An 18,467-nucleotide genomic window follows, 5' to 3' on the forward strand; every position below is an offset into this window, starting at 1 on the left:
TTTAAAAGGATAAACCATTATGGTTGACAGAATTTTGTGAGGTAGCTCTCTTTTTGCCTAACTAAAGTCTTGATTTGCTTTATAAGGGAAAGAATGCCATTTGATCCTTTTGTACCTAGAAGTAATAAGCCAACTTTTTTTTTTTTTTTAAAGACAACCAAGATACAAATTATTAGTTGTACTTAATTGTACTGTATCTTGAGTAGGAATTTGCTAAATGATGACTGTTAATGCATTTAAAACTTCTGTTTTATTGAAAGAATGGAGAACTTTTTGTCTTTTTAGACCTGACTCTATTTGGTTTCTGATTTTATTTAAGCCGTTATGTCAAAATATCTACTGAAACTGAAGAAACTGAAGGATCCCTACACTGCTGTAAAGACCAAAATATTAATGGGAACGGCCCAAATGGCATCCACGAAGAAGGCTCACCAAGTAAGACTTCCCTTAGTCAACTAGTAAAATCTTCTCACTTGGATTCTGGAGTTGGAGAAAAATTAAAGAAAATGGGTATTAAACTAACTAAAAAATGAGCCTGGGATAAATCATTTTGTTGTTGTTGTTGAAAATAAACACAACAGAACATACACCAGTTCTACCTTTTCTACATGTACAACTCAGTGACACTGATTACATTCTTCAAGTTGTGCCACCATCGTCACCCTCTTTTACTGAGTTGGCTGTCCTCTATTAATGTGAATTTACCGCCTGCTAAAGTTCCTGTCTAAGAAGTCTCTAATTTAAATTAGGTGAAATGGAAACAGATGAACCAGATGATGAATCCAGCCAAGATCAAGAACTTCCTTCAGAGAATGAAAACAGTCAGTCGGAAGATTCAGTTGGAGGAGATAATGATTCTGAAAATGGATTATGTACTGAGGAAACTTGCAAAGGTCAACTTATGGGGCACAAAAAGCGATTGTTTACATTCCAGTTCAACAACTTAGGCAATACCGATATCAACTACATCAAAGATGATACCAGGCATATAAGATTTGATGATAGGCAACTTAGACTAGATGGTAAGTGTTTGTGGAAAATGTCTTGAACACTAAACTTAAGAAAAGCAAGTTTTGTTGAATTATGAAATTGCAACATTTCTTGAAAAGTGTCATTTATCTGTTTAAAATTTTAAATGAAAAATCTAATTTCTAAGTAGACTAAAACCTGTTTCCATGTTTATTAAATGGAGATTATATTCATGCTCAAGTTTTGTAGGGTTTTTTTTTATTAGCTCCTAAATTAGTTTAGTGGCTTAGCAATAGCTATTTGTTTAATCACCTACTATAGTAGAAAATGGAGCTCTGGTAGCGTAGTGGTTACGAATCAGGCTGCAAACCTTAAGGTCAGCAGTTTGAAACTACCAGCTGCTTCACGGGAGAAAGATGAGGCTTTCTACTCCTGTCAAGATTTACAGCCTTGGAAACCCTATACAGGGTCGCTATGGGTCAGAATCGACTTGACGGCACTTAACAACAACAACATAACATAGTAGAAAATAAAGCTATTTGTTTATTCTGGTGTATATCTTAACATTAAAACATACTTAATTTTAACATTATGGCAAATTAAAGTTTAAAGGAAAAATATGTTTTCCACCTTAGAAAGATCTTTTCTTGCTTTGGATTGGGATCCTGATTTGAAAAAAAGATATTTTGATGAGAATGCTGCTGAGGTAAGTTATTATTCATCCCTTTTAAACATTCCCCAAGTAAATCCCACTGTTTTGTTACATTTTACCCCTATCAAACATGTTTCTTTTGCCAGTTGGAAACTGCCCATGACTTAGAAGAGAAACAACTTTCCAAAACATCTTTTTATTTAAGTAGAGTTAGTTCTGAATATGCTTTTTGTTTGCACTTTGGAGTCTTTGGTATAGGTGTATACCTGAGTTATTGTGAAGAGTGGAATTAATCTCAGTTTATTAAGTAGACTTATTAAAGTTTAGGAGTTGTCATTATTATTCATAGTAAGATGGTATCACTAAAATAAGTTTTGTTTCATTTGTTCTCTTAACTCAAGAAATACTTCTCTTTAGGATTTTGAAAAACATGAAAGTGTGGAATATAAGCCTCCCAAAAAACCTTTTGTGAAATTAAAAGATTGCATTGAACTTTTTACAACAAAAGAAAAACTCGGTGCTGAAGATCCCTGGTAAGAAACAAAGTTAAATAACTACTTCTAGTTATTTATTATTACAGATTTATAATCACTTGTGTGAGGCATCAAAATGAAGAAGTCATTACTAAATTCCATTTGTTATTTTAAATAATAAGCATTTATTTAGATGATAAGTAATAATCTAATAAAGTCTATTGAAGTCCCTGTGTGGTGCAAATGGTTAGCACACTTGCCTGCAAACCAGGTTAGAGGTTTGTGTCCACTCAAAGGCACCTCAGAAGAAAGGCCTGGCACTCTGCTTCTGGAAAATGAGCCGCTGAAACCCTTGTGGGGCACAGTTAAGTGTCTTGACACACCTACGGGAACCATGAGTCAGACTCAGCTGGCAGTGGTAATAGTCTCTTAAGATGGGTGAGGCTATCTTTCTGGAAAATCAGCCACTGAAACCCTATGAAGCACACTTCTACTCTGACACATATGGGGTAGCTGTGTTTCAGAATCAACGCTATAGCATAAGCACTGGACTGGTAACCGTACGTTAGACAGTTCAAACCCAACAGCCACTTAACAGAAACTTTATACATGGTTGCTATGAGTCGGAACCGACTTGATGGCACACAACAACAGTACTGGATATAGTCTGTTAAGAGGGACAAGAATGTCTTTTGAAAGTATTAATGTGAGAGGGCTTGTTCCTTTTTCTCAAGAACTTTTAGCTCTACAGTCTATTTTAGAGAAGCTTTTGTATGCAAATAAGAGTGGTATGTTATATTAGTTTCATTGGATCCCAGAAGTTTTGATATTTTCTAGTACCTGTATCTAGCAGTCCATGTCTTTTCAGCCTGCAAAAACATAAATATGATATCTAGCTTGCATTTTTATTTGCATATTGATTTATAATAGGTAAACCTTTATGGAAAATGTATTGAAAATAAAACTCATAAGAGACACGCATTTTAACCTTTTAAGTATTAGGCCTACAGTAATTTCTCTCTGAATAAATGTAGAATTTTTCTCAAACATTTGTTGTTTTTGTTAATGACGCTTCTTTATTTGTTTCCACCTATATCAAATTTAAAATTTTCTCTATATTTTTAGGTATTGTCCAAATTGTAAAGAGCATCAGCAAGCGACAAAAAAGTTGGATTTATGGTCCCTTCCTCCAGTACTTGTAGTACATCTCAAGCGATTTTCTTACAGTCGATACATGAGAGACAAGTTGGATACCTTAGTTGATTTCCCTATCAAGTAAGTTTTAATTAATCATATAGGACATTTTCAGCTTTTTTGAGATTTTCCAAAAATCAAAGAGAAGATTGTCTTTTGAAACAGAGTAGAATTTATTTCATTTTACATTGCCATGTGGGTTTATTGGTCCTGTTTATAAATCTAAGATACAAAGAGGTTTCAAAAGATTTGTAGAAAAATTGCATTCTGTTTTAATTCCAGTTGCTAAGAACTTGTGTGTATGTGTTATAAATTTATTTACAAACATAACCAGTATGCTAATTCAACAGAATTTGGTGCAATTTCCAATGTTTCCTTAAAACATTCTTATTTGTTTCATGGCTAAACTTAAAAATCCTTAATTCTCAAGGAGTTGATATCTTACTATAAACAAAGGAACAGCAAATTCCGACCCAAAGTGTATATGTAGCCATCATAATTAGTAACCTCCACTTGTGTTCTACCAAAAATGGCAAATATTCCCTTGACCTTCCTCATAGTAGCTCCTTCAGATCACAGAGGTTGTAAACCTCCAGATCCTCTACCCAACATGGCACTGTTGGAGGATCTGCAAAGACTCAAAGACAGATGGCAGAAGAAATGGCCTGCTACAAACTTTTTGAAGCCCTCTTGTATCTTATAAGATCTTCATGATTTCGTTTTTCCTAGGAATTATTTTCATCATTATTCACAAATTATTCTTAACTATGCTTAAAAATAAAGAGTAAAATAATATGAAGTACGTAAGACTTGTTAAGTGAGTTTTTTTTGTTGTTGTTGGTTTTTTTTTTTTTAGGTTTCATTGAACACAGTTGATAATCGGCAGGGGAGGGAATATTATGTACTCAACACACAGTATTTTGCAACAAGAACTTGGGACTGTACCATTTTGTAAAAAGGAAATGTGACAATGTTCTTCCATGTTTTATGATACTTGTAGGCCAAAATTTACTTGATACAGTTAGTTAAGTAGACAAATGCTGAAATCAGGTGAATACAGGAAGATGATGAAACAAATAAATGAAGAAGTAAAATTGAAATGTGCATTGCATTGATCATTCTAGTTGGCATTTATAATTTTAAAATTGTAAGTATTCTGCAGTTATGGAGCCAAAAAACGGTCATTTTCTCTAAAAAAAAATTGTGTACTATCAAATGTGGAAAATAAATCATGCACTCCTCACTTACCAGCATGGTCAGGTTCCAAAGATCAAGGTGTTAAACAAAAATAGACGACTACTGCACCAGATCACAAAATGGAGGATGACTGCATCATTGAAGAACTGCCAGACCACTGGGAGTCATACCCAACACACTGACAAATAGCCTGAACCATCACAGCCAGTATTACTTATCTCACACTTCATTGTTACTGTCATATGTATGTTGTGGATACTCAAAATAGACAGTAGATTTGTTACTGTTATCATAAATGGGAATTGTTGGATAACAAGCTATTCAATCAGTAAGGACTAGATTAACAGCATGTTGATGTAACTTCAAGAAAAAACAAAAATTATAAGCTTTTTGCCATTTGTTCATACTCCTGGTTCTGTGACAGATTATGCAGTTAGTTTCATTTAAGGGATGATGTTGATTTGGATTATATATATATATTTTTTTTTTTTTTTTTTTAATTTATATGCATATGTTTAAATTTTTATAAAATATTTAAGAAAGTTATTTTTCATTATCCCTTTATTTTTCCTTGTGGAAATCATTCAGAAAAATTACTTTAAAATGTAAAACATAAAAATGAAAAGGATTCATTGGACCCAGATGGTAAATGATGCTATTTTCCCTGATATACAGAGAATTAAATATATTTACATAAAACATTAATCTGAACAACAGTGATCTGTGGTATGTTTTAAAACTCTTGACTCCTAAACAGGTTTTCCCAGAATCTTCAAACCTTCGTAGTACATGTATGATTTGCTTTGTAAGAGTTTTTCACCCTTGGTGATTTCTTTAGTGAGCTATGTATAAATGAATGTCAGAACAGAATACACTTAATTAACATTTTGGAAAAAAACATGAAATTAACTTATTATCTTCTTTAAACAGTGACTTGGATATGTCGGAATTCCTGATTAATCCAAATGCAGGTCCTTGCCGCTATAATTTGATTGCTGTTTCAAACCACTATGGAGGGATGGGAGGAGGACACTGTGAGTTGACAGTTTACCTTTAACTTAAATCCTGATATTTGTTATGTTAACTCCAGACTTTTTAAATTGCTAAAGGTAAAGTGTGGGATGTGTTTTGCATATAGTAGTTGTTCATTGTTTTGGATTCTGCCATCAAGTAGATGCTGACTCATAGAGACACAGTACCACAGAATGAAACTGCCCCATGGGGATCCCTACATCTTTTCTCTTACAGAGCAGCTGGTGGACTTGAACTACCAGAGTTTCACTTAGCAGCCACCTGAGCTCCTTTAATGTAATCCTTACAGGAGCAAATTGCTAGGTCTTTTTCTTGAGGAGTTGTTGTTGGCTTCGAACTCCCAACCTTTTAGTTATCAGCTGAGCATTTAATGATTAATGAATTAATCTTTTGAGCCTTTCCCTCCTCCCCCACTTTTAGTATGGGTATCTTTTCTTAAGCTTTTACAATAATGGTCTTTTGCAATATTTGTCCTTTTGTGACTAATTCCACTCAGCATAGTATCCTCAAAGTTCATCCATGTTATGCGGTGGTTTGCAGCTTCCTTGTTATTCTTCAAGGTAGCATATTCTATTGTGTGTATGTACCACAGTTTGTTTATCCATTCTTCAGTTGATGGGCACTTAGGCTGTCTCCATCTTTTTGCTATTATGAATAGTACTGCTATGAACATTGGTGTGCATAGATCTATTCTTCTTAATGGCTTCTATTTCTTGTAGATATATACCAGCTATACTATCTTGGGCAAATTAATATCCCCAATTCTAAAGCAGGAAGAATAATGATAATGACTTCTTTATGAAATACTGTACCTAACATACATAGCACTGTGGTTGCATAAATGTCAGTTGCTACTGATTGTCATTATATTACAAAATAAAAATATGTGTTTGTCCCTGAGATGGGAAAAATATTGAGTTCTAAATAATATGAAAAGTATCTTAGATCTCTATAGTATAAGAAATTATCTCAAAAATCCTAGTAGGTTGAATCAGTTGAGTGTTTCATGTAGACAATTATCATGTAATATTTGATGTTCTTCATGATGATGACTATAGAGTTTTAAGTATTTCCCCAGGGAAACCATAGATCATTTTAGTAGTCACAGAAGTGATTTTATTTTTTCACCAGATACTGCTTTTGCAAAAAATAAAGATGATGGAAAATGGTACTATTTTGATGATAGTAGTGTCTCAAATGCATCTGAAGACCAGATTGTGGTAAGCATGTCTTATACTTCCTGAAATCACGGGATCCACTTTTCTAGAGAAAGAGTATAAATTAATATAAAGGACCCATGGAACATGATAGGCTGTATGCTAACTCTTCTAGTAGCCAAGAGAAACGTGCTCTGTTTTAAAGAAATATCCCCAAAGTGGAACTTCCTTTCTTAAATTTGCCCACTAACAGAAGAGTAAATTACAGTGAGAAACATTTCTGTTAGTTGTCAACATGGATTGATTTTCTGATGAAAATAATAAAATTTTCCTCTGGATAGGTTTAGCTATTAACTTTCTAGAGGGTGACTACTTAAAAGCAGAATGCTGAAACAGAAAAAAATCCTTTAAGGGTTTTATCATGCCTCTGATTTCCAAAGTAAAGTCATATCTTTGATTTTTTGACAGTTAAGCATTAAAGTTTGTGACATAATTACATTAGACAAATTACAGAGTATTTTTAAAACATTAGCTGTTATGTTACTTTTTATTTTGTATTTTTTGAATTATGGAAAAATAATTATACTACATCCATGTATGTGTTAAAGCTGGAGCCAAAATTGGCATGTATTGTGCTGCACATTAGAGTAGATTGCTATTTCCATATGTTGATTGATGAAGATTGATTTAGTATGTTCTAAAAAAAAGAAGCTAAAAATTAGTTGATAAGAGTTGATTTTTCTGTGTACTTGCCTTTCTACAAGTTATTCTTACTGGTCATGTTACAAAGAATAAAAAATGCAGTATTTTTATATCTCATGATCTTTGCTATTCAGGTGTCCATTGATGTGGGGAGCACTGATTGCTTTAATTGGTTTCCCCGTTTAAATTATTATATTCCTTGAGGACAGAAACTAACTTTTTATATTATAATGCTTTAAAATCTTCAATTTAATTGTCCAACTCACATAAACAAATTATTATACTTCTGAGCCAAATTAGTAGCATAGTTTTGATCTGTCATATCAACAGGCCTGAAAATAATGCATGATTGTTTTATATATATAATGTACATATATTAATTTTATATTGCTTGTTTCCTTATAGTTATAACAAAGAAACTTTAATGGACACATGTAGTATTTTTCAAATGCTTCTGCCTAATTTACCTATATTTCTAGTTTATATCTTGTCTTCTAATTTCAAGTTATGTTCCCTACTTTTTTTGTTAAATCTTTCAACCCAAGCATCCTAAAATTACCCACATGCTCCTTCAAAGAATTCCCTGTCTACAAATAAATAATATTTCCTCTTATATGTAAGAAATGCATTCGATATTACCATGTATCTTAACTGATTATTTTTCATTTAGTTAACAAGTATTTGAGTATTTTCTGTATATTTGTTAAGTGCCATTGAGTAAGTACTGACTAACAACAACACTGAATATGGTTTCCACAGACCAACTGGGTTTGAACCGCTGACATTTTGGTTAGCAGTACACTGTAGGATCCAGTGCCACACTAGGGCCCGTTTTCTGTATATAGGACACTATTTTAAACAGGGTTGAAAGACAACTATATTTGCTTTCAAGAAACTTACATTCTAGAGAAGACAGACAAATTAACCGTTATTGTATGCTGCAGTTGTTAAAGTACCATCTTCCGACTCCTAGCAGCCCTGAATACATTGTTTCCAAGGAGCAGCTGGTGGGTTTGAACTGCTGACCTTGAGGTTAGCAATCCAGTGCTTATCCTACAATGCACTACTATTACGTATCTTGCTAGGGCCACATAGAAAGAGGACAGCTACCTCAACTCAGACTTGGGGTTTTTAGGGAAGGGCAGATCAGAGAAGTGCCTTTCATGAAAGTTATATTTGAATTGAGTTTGCAGTACAAATAAATGCAAATTAGACAAAATAAGAAAAGTTGTTCTAAGCAAAGAAAACAGGCATTATAAAATACTGGAGGTATGACAAGTATGGAACTTTAAAGGATCAGGATCAGCAAGTAATTTGGTTTAACTGAAAGAAATGGCTCTTGTAGGGGTGTGAGGCAAAAATTAAACTGGAGATAAATTTAGGTGCTATACATTGATTGTTTAGACCTTTTCTTAAAGGCTGCGAGAAACCATTAGATAATAGTTAAGCAATAGGAAAACATTATTAAATTTGTATCTTAGCATCTCTCAGAACATTGTACAAGATAGATTGGAAGGCACTGAGAAAGAAGCAGGAAGGTCATTATTCAGTAGGTTATCACAGTAATTTAACAGTGGTTTCTGAATTAAATACAGTAAGAATATAGACAGAGGAAAAGTGGGGTTAAGAGACATTTACTAGAGAGAATCGATAGAATTTAAGATTAGATGCAAATAAAATACAGATATGCAGAAAGGGAGAAGTTAAAGATGAGTCTTATTTTACCATTACTCATCAAGATAGAGAATATAGAAAGATTTGTTGCCTGTTTGGCAGCTTCATTAGGTGGTTGGACTATTAAGACTTGAGTTCAAGAGAAAAAACATGCTTAAATTATGAATTTGAGTTGTTAACCTGTAGGTAGCATTTGAAACCTTACGCTTGAATGAGCAACTTAGTGAGACAGTACAGAGTGAGAAGAGTGGTGGGATAAGGACAGAACATGATTTTTTAAATTGGGGATTTAATGAGCTCATAAAAGAATCTAAGAAGAAACAGTAAAATAGAAGGTGATCTAAAGAAAAGTGGTGTCAAAGAAGTCTAAAATAGTTTGGTGAAAAGAAGAGCGGTGAAGCACTACAGAGTGTCTAGAACTGAAAGCATTCATTTAATTTTATTAAGAGATTATTGACACTAGTGAAAGCCATTTAATTTAACAGTAGTTGGGGGAGCAGAAGTTAGATTCCACTGAATTGAATGTGCATGAGAGGAAGTGACAAGTAAACTACTGCTCTGTAAGCTTGACTGAGGTAGATGAAGGTAGAGTAGATGACAGAAGAGTAGGTGAAATGGAGCAGGATATATGAAGGCAAATGCATAAAGGACTTGTTAAAGATATGTAAGTGATGACTGATTGAGCAATGTATTTAAAAGGGTAGGAAAAGTTGAAGTCCAGAAGAAACATGGAATGACGCTAGTAATGTTACAAAGAAGCTCACCTTTTCCTTAGAGACATGACGGAAGGCAGTATACAATTCTATTTCTGATTAGAGCAAGTAGGTTTATCAGTGAAGTTGTTGTTGTTGTCAGGTGCCATCGAGTCAGAACCGACTCATAGCGACCCCATGCACAGCAGAACGAAACAATGTCCGATCCTGGGCCAACCTCACTACCGCTGCCACACTTGACGCCATCAATGATGCCACCTGGCAGATCCATCTCGTTGGGGTTCTTCCTCTTTTTCTCTGACCCTCCACCTTACCCAGCATGACATCCTTCTCCAGCGACTGTTCCCTCCAGACAATATGTCCAAAGTATGAGAGACGAAGCTTAGCCATCCTGGCCTCCAAGGAGCACTCTGGCTGCACTTCTTCCAAAACAGATCTGTTGGTTCTTTTGGCAGTCCATGGCACTTTCAGTATTCTCCTCCAACACCACAACTCAAAGGCATCAGTTCTTCTACGATCTTCCTTATTCACTGTCCAGCTTTTGCATCCATATGAGGCTATTGAAAACATCATGGCCTGGGTCAGGCGCACCTTAGTCCTCAAGCTGACATCTCTGCTCTTCAATACCTTAAAAAGTTCCTGTGCAACAGATTTGCCCAATGCAATACAGTGAAGTAGATGTATTAATTATTCTAGATAATTTTAAAGGGAATAAAAAATTTTAATTCCAGGGTCCATTCTTCCTTTATGTATAGAAATGATTTACATTAAATCAATTTTAATAACTGTCATTTGATCATGTGTGGGTTTTCTTTGTACATTTTTTCTCTGTAACCAAAATTTGTTGCCAGGTAAAAATTCATGCACTCTAGGATAGTTGGAATCTTGGAGTGGCGCTGTGGGTTAAAACTGGACTTCAAAGTCAGTTTGAACCGCAAGGTCAGTGCAGTGGTTCAAGCTCAAACCAGCCGCTCCTCAAAAAACCCTATAGTTATGGTTTGGAACCAACTCAATGGCACTTAACAACAACATAGGCTAAGCACTTGACCACAAGATAGTTTGAACTACAAGGTCAATGGTTTAAATTTACCAGCCACTCCTCAGAAACCCTGTACAGGGTCGCTGTAAGTCAGAACTGACTTGTCAGCACTTAACAGCAACAACAACAAAATTCATCGACAATAATGTGATCTTTTGAGAATCATTCACATTTCATGTCCTTTGTTTATTTTCACAGTCCAAAGCAGCGTATGTACTGTTCTACCAGAGACAAGATACTTTCAGTGGAACTGGCTTTTTCCCTCTTGACCGAGAAACTAAAGGTGCTTCAGCTGCCACTGGCATCCCAGTAGAGAGCGATGAAGATAGCAATGATAATGACAATGACATAGAAAATGAGAACTGTATGCACACTAACTAATGGAAGTCCTAGAAGCCATAAAGAGAGACTTTCCTGCTGGTGGTATCTATTGAAATGAAGAAGTTACCCACCACATTAAAACAAAAGTCTGAGATGGGAGTTTCAGATAACCGAATGTAAATCCTTTATCAGATTTTAACTTGTGCAGTACTTGAAGTGAAACACAATGAAAACTTTAACAGAAATTGTCTCTTAATACATTTACAGTCTTGTATTTACAAGCTAAATATATATAGGAAATCACAAATAAACCCCTTTTAAGTTTGCTGCTGTTTTGATGAATTATGTTTTCTTTAATTTTTTGGATGTGAGTTAATTGATGATAAATGTTAAATTTGTGGATGTTGGTCATTTATTTTGCTCTAATACTACTACAAGAAAATTATGGCTAAACTTATTTTTTTAATAATCTAATTTATGTACATTAGGCTGCCATGTTTACTACTATGATATTTTAGCTGCAATATTAGTGTGGCATAAATACTATGGTAGTATTTTTGGAAAACCAAATTTTGAAGTCTATCCCTGGTAATCAATGTGGGCCTATTAAAAACCAAATCATGATATAAGAAATAATCTTGAAAAATTTCTTTCCGTTTTCAGTATCATGTAAAATCCAGAATATTTTGTTCATCTTACTGCTACTGTGGAAACAGCTTCTAGATTTCACACTCCTGCTAAAGTCATTTTTCAGTTAAAATCTATTTGTTAACTGCTATTGGGATTTATTCCATAGACATTCAAATTCTTTCTGACTATCAGCTTTTGTTTAAAAATACATGTTTAATTTGGTGTTGGTCCAAAATTAAAATTTTTGCTGTTTTTATCTACCCCATTTTTTGGTAATTTGGCAAATTTTAGCTCTCCTAATTATATAATATAAGGACAGATTTAATAGTATTCTGTATCCATAGTAATAATTGCATCAAGTTTAGATGAGAGTTTTTTGTTTTTTGTTTTCATATACTGGCCTTTAAATCATTAATGGACAATTGGCTTTTAAGGTAGGTCTGTTAACTTTCTTTGTGTGTTCCTGATGGAATTCACCGTAGCCTTACTGCTTTTCTCAGAAGGTAACTTGTTGTAAGAGAGTTGGCATTTGCATGTCCTGAGTCAGACCTGTACAGAATATAAAGCATATAAACCTTGAATTGTATTTTAGTTCACCACATTCAAGGATCCAGGATGCCAAAAATATGTGTGAACATTTGAAACAGTTTTCGTTTTGCTGCTTTCTCCCTTTGATATAGTTGAAAGAATGTATTGTCAATTGGCATACAATACTGCCTTTAATAGAAAATCTAAATTCTGGGGCACATTTCACGGATCAACTACCTGAGAAACTCTTGCTTTGTGTCCCACTGTTAATAAAGCAAAAATATAATGTTCTTCACTTGAACTAATCAAATACAATAGATTATAAATTGTGTATTGTAAATAAAAGTTCACTCTGTGAGTGCACATTTTGGTAAATTATTTATTTATGTTAGCATTAAAAAGAAAAAAATGCATTTGACCAGGATAATTGAGGTATGTTGATCATGGCTGTGCTTTATACCTTGGTATTAAAGCTGATTTTTCATCCTGGTATTTTAAAAGCTGCTTTGGTTTTTTGTGTTTTGGTTTTTTGTTTTTTTTTCTTTTTTCTTCTTTTTTTCCTTTTTTTTTTTTTTTTAATGTAAACCTCATGCATGACAGAGGTTAAAATTTTGTCTGCACTTGATTTCACTTGAGTTTACATTTGAAATGTGCATGTTTATTTATACAGATTTCAATAAAGCTATTCAAGGCCTTATTTAGTCTTTTATTTCTTACTCTGAATCTTGATAACAATTCTCCTATTTTATGGGTAGATAACCGTGCTAGACTTTTTAGTTATGTAATTTATACTAGAAAGGAAAGCATGTCAAAGTAAAGTGAATTCTACTGTGAAGGATACATTTTACAGTTGTTGTTGCTATATTATTCATTAGCAAATTATGTTTATGAATCTACCTACCACACTGTTTTAGGATCTGGAGATATGAGGGAGGCTTCAAAAACTTTTTGGAAAATGGAATTGAAAGATAAATGAAATCTTTCTACAAACCTTTGAAAGGCCCCTTATATAGTAGTAAGCATATATCCCCTGCCTCTCAGAGTTTATTCTTTCTGCCATCTACCATTTTTTTTTCTCAAGTTTTAAAGAAAAATCAAAGTTAATGTTTTTTCCAGTCTTACATTGTTTTTCCACCCTTGCTCTACAAAGGAATAATTTCCTTCTTGAAATTCCTATTGTTAACTTCTGTTCCTACTAAAAGAAATTTGTTGTTAAATAGATGCTGTTAATGGTACCATTGATTCTGTCCAACTCAAATGACTTCTCAGCTATAAAAAATAGATTTTCAAAACAATACAAAAGAGTAATACATATTCACTCTAACTAAAAATAGATATATTCATAGGTAATACAGGGCAGTAAGAATATATCTAACCTAGAACTTCACTTTTAGCTTTGCCGCTTAGTAATCATATGACTTTGAATTTCTTAGTCTCCCTAGACTGTTTTCTTTACATGTAAAATAACGGTAACCGTAGTGGCTAGCATATACTGAGCACTTACTGTGGAACGGGTGCTATATTAAAGTGTTTGTAGGCATTCTCTGATTTGTAAATTTGTCGTACTGTATTTAATCCCATGATAGCTGTGATGAGATAGGTACAGTTGTCATCTCAATTTTTCACATGGAGAAACTAAGGGACAAAGTTCAGCCATTTTTCCAGAGTCCCACCATAATGTGCTGGGTCCAGTATTTTATCCCAGTGTTCTGCCTCCCACTGTGTAACATGTCTTCATCACATGTATCTCAAATGATGAGATGCATTATTGTATGAGACAGTGCAGTATGTTTATTATTGAGTTCGTCAGTCTAAATAGAAAGTCATCTTGGAAGTCTAAAGATTTTGCTTCTGAAAGTATCTTCAGCTTCAGCTTAGTATTTCAATATGAACAAGAAATATACTAGTTGGAATGTAACCTTTGCCTTTTCAAATTAACTTCTATTGGTTTATGTTCATTTATCACCATTTTAATTAAGCTTAAATGTGATTTTGATTTTTTTTTTCATTATCATTCAACTCAAGATGTGTCCTTTCCATTTCCCCAAATGCAATTTGATGCAACCCTTAGTTCCAGGACTTTTTCATTTCACCTATAATTTAATTTGAATTAATAGTCATGAAAAGAAGCTTGGCCTAATACTTTATTTAAATGCTTTGCTTTCTTTTATTGTCTGCATTCTTTTCATAATCATGTGTTTGTCCTTGCCTCTCCTGGCAACTATATATGAAGCCACAGAAAACACTGATTTAGGTTTGAAGAAAACAGTAAGTACCAAAGGCAGTGACACAGTGTAAGGACAATGCTTTCACCACCATTTAATTCCATTGAGGTGAGGACATCTTATAAGAAATAAGTCTGGAAGACCAGAAAAATATGTGGGGAGTCTCATACAGTAGAATACCAAAGTTGTGAAGAGCAGTAGGAATCTTCTGTCCCAAAGCAGAGGAATATAGTCACTGACATTGTTTAGTACCAGTGCATGGTGATAATAGAAAGCATACTGACTTTTTAGTCAAGTCGATTATTGTTTTTAAGTCAGCACAGACAGCACAGTGCTTTGTTTATCTGGCAAGTGGCCACTACCCCATGTTGCTACTTGGTATGCTTCTGGTCCTCTTTGCTTGTACAATGTAAATGAGCACACTCTTTATAATTTAATCTAAGATATCAGAAAAATTATATCCTACTCTGGTGGCATAGTGGGTTACGCGTTAAAGCACAGGGTCGGCAGTTCGAAACCATCAGCTGCTCCACTGGAGAAAGATGAGACTTTCTACCCCCACCAAGATTTACTACCTCGGAAATCCTATGCTGGGTTGTTGTAAGTCTGAACCCACATGATGGCACACAACCACCCCAACCACACTAGGGAAAAGAACCAAAGACCCTCAAATCTCAAAGGAGTGAGAAGAAATGGACATTTATTTTTGAAACCAGAGTTGAGAGTTTACATAAAAGAACAGTAAAGAGACTTTTATTCACATTTTTTAATTTTTACAATAAAAGATAATATTTATTTCACCTTGAATAACTTAACCTAAAAAACTTGAAACACTAACCTGAAAATTTTGAAACTTGAAAATTATATTGACACTCACAAATAATTCTTTGAAATACCACTTAACCATAGGATAGGGAGAGAAAGGATAGCGAGTATTTATAGTCTTAGTTAATTTACTTGTAAGTATTGTTCTGGTTTTGAAAGGCCACCAAATATATTTCATGTATGTATTTGATTTTTCCTAAATAATTTGGCTAAGTATGTTCAAATTTTACATAGGATTACAAATGTTACATAGGATAGGTTTTAAAAATAGTTGGAAGAGTAAAATGTAAATGGTGATTTTTCAATGGATAATATAAAACAGACAGTACAGCAATTATTTTGGCAAATAAATGCATCAGGGAACATTAACCTCGCATCATACCACTGTCTGATTATTCTGTAACTCTGTCTTTCAGAGCCTAGAACTTGTCAAGGGAAAGAAAAGACCCCAGGTTTTTTAATGAAATCTAGAAAGTAGATAATCCTTGCCAGGAAAATTAAGAATTGACATAATATTTGGACTACAGCCTCAAAGGACAGGATGGAAATCAATCAGATGAGTTTTGATGTCAGTTGTTTGCAGAACTATCTAGTAAATGTGATTCTCTTTCACAGCAGCTAAGAAATAACAGCTCTTTGAAAGTCCTTTTAAATAGAGATGCTGTAAAAATAAGACCACATTTTCAACTTGCACAAAGTTAAATATTTTAAATGTTCTAGTTGTTTTGGTAATTGACTGTGTTCTGCTGTAGGAAGTCATGGTTGAAGGTGGTGCTCATTTTGCTTAAAAAATTCTTCCCTTAGGAATTTGTAGCTTGTTCCAAATAGTGTATCGAAACAAAAATAGTCACATTTTCTGTAACCATCAAAGTTCATTACCAGTTGGAGTTAAATCTATATCCATAATCCATAAAAGCAAAATAATAAATATGGAGATATCCCAACAGTCTTTTCTTATAATGTATATTCTTATATTTTCTTAGTAAAGACAGATTCTTAACATTTACCAAGCTGTTACTATCACCGAGTTTTTTAATTCTTAAGATCTCAGGTTTCTGAAACTTCATAACTTGTCAATCATAGATCATAGATTTCATTTTTTTTTTTTTTCAAACAGTCTTTTCTTGAAACTCCCTAAAGGAACATTCTAGATTAATGGACATTGTACCACCTTATTCCTCCTCTCTTCATTGATTCTTAGGTATTCTGATATATTTTGACTTACTTTGTCATTTAGCCTACTCTTCTCTGACTTTGAGTTATCCCTATAAATAGTGAAAGCATTTCATTTTCTTTATACTGAAAACCATCACTCCATTATATAATGTGAACAGTTTTTAAGTTTTCTAATGAGGTCATCATTATAATTCCATTGTGTCCATTTCACTCAATTCCCACAAGAAACCTAAGACTCCTAGGTCATCTTTCAACCCCTAAGTAGAAACACCAATGCTTAACTTCTCTTTCTAATCACATTGAGGTGAATTACAAGGGGGCTACATAAAGTTTGTGACAAAATTCCATTATTTTTTCATTCTGTTTTTCCATGAAATTTTTGAAGCCCTCTCTCTAGTATCAGTATCTTAAAATTTGTTTAACCTATAAGCAAATAGGAATTGTTTTAAATTAATTTCCTACATTTAAGAAAACCAAAAAATAAATTGTAAAAATTACTTACAGTATAATTTTTTAAAGAGGGATTTTTCTATAAGACCCCCCTCTTAAATAATGAGTGATTTTGGTAAGATAAAATTATTCAATTTATAAAACTCAGAATTATATTTCATTTTTGTAGTTTTAAGTACCATCAAGTTGGTCCTAATGTAGGGCTTCCAAGGAGTGGCTGGTGAGCTTGAACCACCAATGTTGCAGTTCAAACAACCTTACAATGCAGTGCATTAATCCACAGTACCACATTAATACTCCACATTCAACTTAGAACTATTATATAGACTGAAAATAGTTATCATTAACTATAGATATTTAGGTAAATATCAGAAAGCAGTGATATGGGAGGAAGCAGTCTATATTTGAATCATATTCAACACAGCTCAAAAAAAATCATTCATCTCTGAATTTTTAATTTCTCATCTCAGTCATATAATGGGAATGATAACAGTTTCTTAAAAGGATCAAAGAGTTAATGACTGGAGATGTAAACTAGCTTTTACAAAATAAGGCATTGTTTTCTGTTACGGACAATTGGAGTGTTATTTAATCATCAAATAATTCTTATAATGAATATTCAAATTCTGTTGTAAATATTATTAAAGTATATGTTAATATATTTAGGAAAAAAAAAAAAGGATGAGTCAGATTAGTATTTGTTGTGGAGTTTTTGTTTTTAGCACCTACTAAAGACTTGAAACAGATGTCTAAGTGTAATGGTAAGCTTGAAAATTCAAATTTCATCCTGGAGCATTAGAATCTAGTTAATACTTTTTAAACTGTGAGCACAACTTAGACATTTAGAACCTTTTCTAGGCATACGTCAGATGTGGATTATGTTACCTTTTTCCAGGGTTCATTAATCATTATCTAAAATCATTTGAATTAAAGGTAGTAACCCAAACTCCAGAGGTTATGGTTTATATTGTTTGGATACATTTAGTAGCAAATATAAATTTGAATACATTTAGTAACAAATATAGCCCTGGTGTGGCACTGTAGGATTGTCACTGGATTGCTAGCCATAAGAGTCGTTTCAAGCCCACTAGCCGCTCCTCAGAAACCCTATCCAGGATCACTGAGTCAGAATCAACTTGACAGCACTTAATAACATTGTTGTTATGTGCCGTGGAGTCGGTTCCGACCCATAGAGGCCCTGTACAGCGTTTCTGAGACTGAATCTTTACGGGAACAGAAAGCCTCATCTTTCTCCCGCAGAGCAGCTGGTAGTTTTGAACTGCTGACCTTGAGGTTCGCAGTTCGATTCGTAACCACAATGCTACCAGAGCTCCTTTAGCATCATTTCAATTTAACCAGCATTAAATAACTACATGGTTATTCATTTTAGTTAAATGTAGTAATGACAACCTAAAGGTTTACCATGTTTGAAAATCTCTACATTCTGGCTCTCGCACCTAAATTACGTCAGTCTCATTCACTGGTGGCCTGGCCACCAACCTTCTCTTAC

General features: G+C 33.8%; 1 protein-coding gene across 2 annotated transcripts in view; it reads left to right on the plus strand.

Annotated features, from left to right (window-relative positions):
• The window catches only part of USP15 (ubiquitin specific peptidase 15), a 189,180-nt gene extending 177,732 nt beyond the window's left edge, over positions 1-11,448 (plus strand). For both annotated transcript variants that reach the window (XM_006859509.1, XM_006859510.1), the window contains 8 exons: positions 320-435; positions 750-1,022; positions 1,605-1,675; positions 2,039-2,154; positions 3,220-3,369; positions 5,416-5,519; positions 6,649-6,737; positions 11,001-11,448. In XM_006859509.1, the coding sequence (XP_006859571.1) occupies positions 320-435; positions 750-1,022; positions 1,605-1,675; positions 2,039-2,154; positions 3,220-3,369; positions 5,416-5,519; positions 6,649-6,737; positions 11,001-11,183 (1,102 nt within the window). In that variant the 3' untranslated portion in view covers positions 11,184-11,448. The remainder of the gene's footprint in view (positions 1-319; positions 436-749; positions 1,023-1,604; positions 1,676-2,038; positions 2,155-3,219; positions 3,370-5,415; positions 5,520-6,648; positions 6,738-11,000) is intronic.
• The last annotated feature ends 7,019 nt before the right edge of the window (positions 11,449-18,467 follow it).

Source organism: Chrysochloris asiatica, unplaced genomic scaffold (assembly GCF_000296735.1).
Source record: "Chrysochloris asiatica unplaced genomic scaffold, ChrAsi1.0 scaffold00033, whole genome shotgun sequence".
In the NCBI taxonomy this organism is placed as follows: Eukaryota; Metazoa; Chordata; class Mammalia; order Afrosoricida; family Chrysochloridae; genus Chrysochloris; species Chrysochloris asiatica.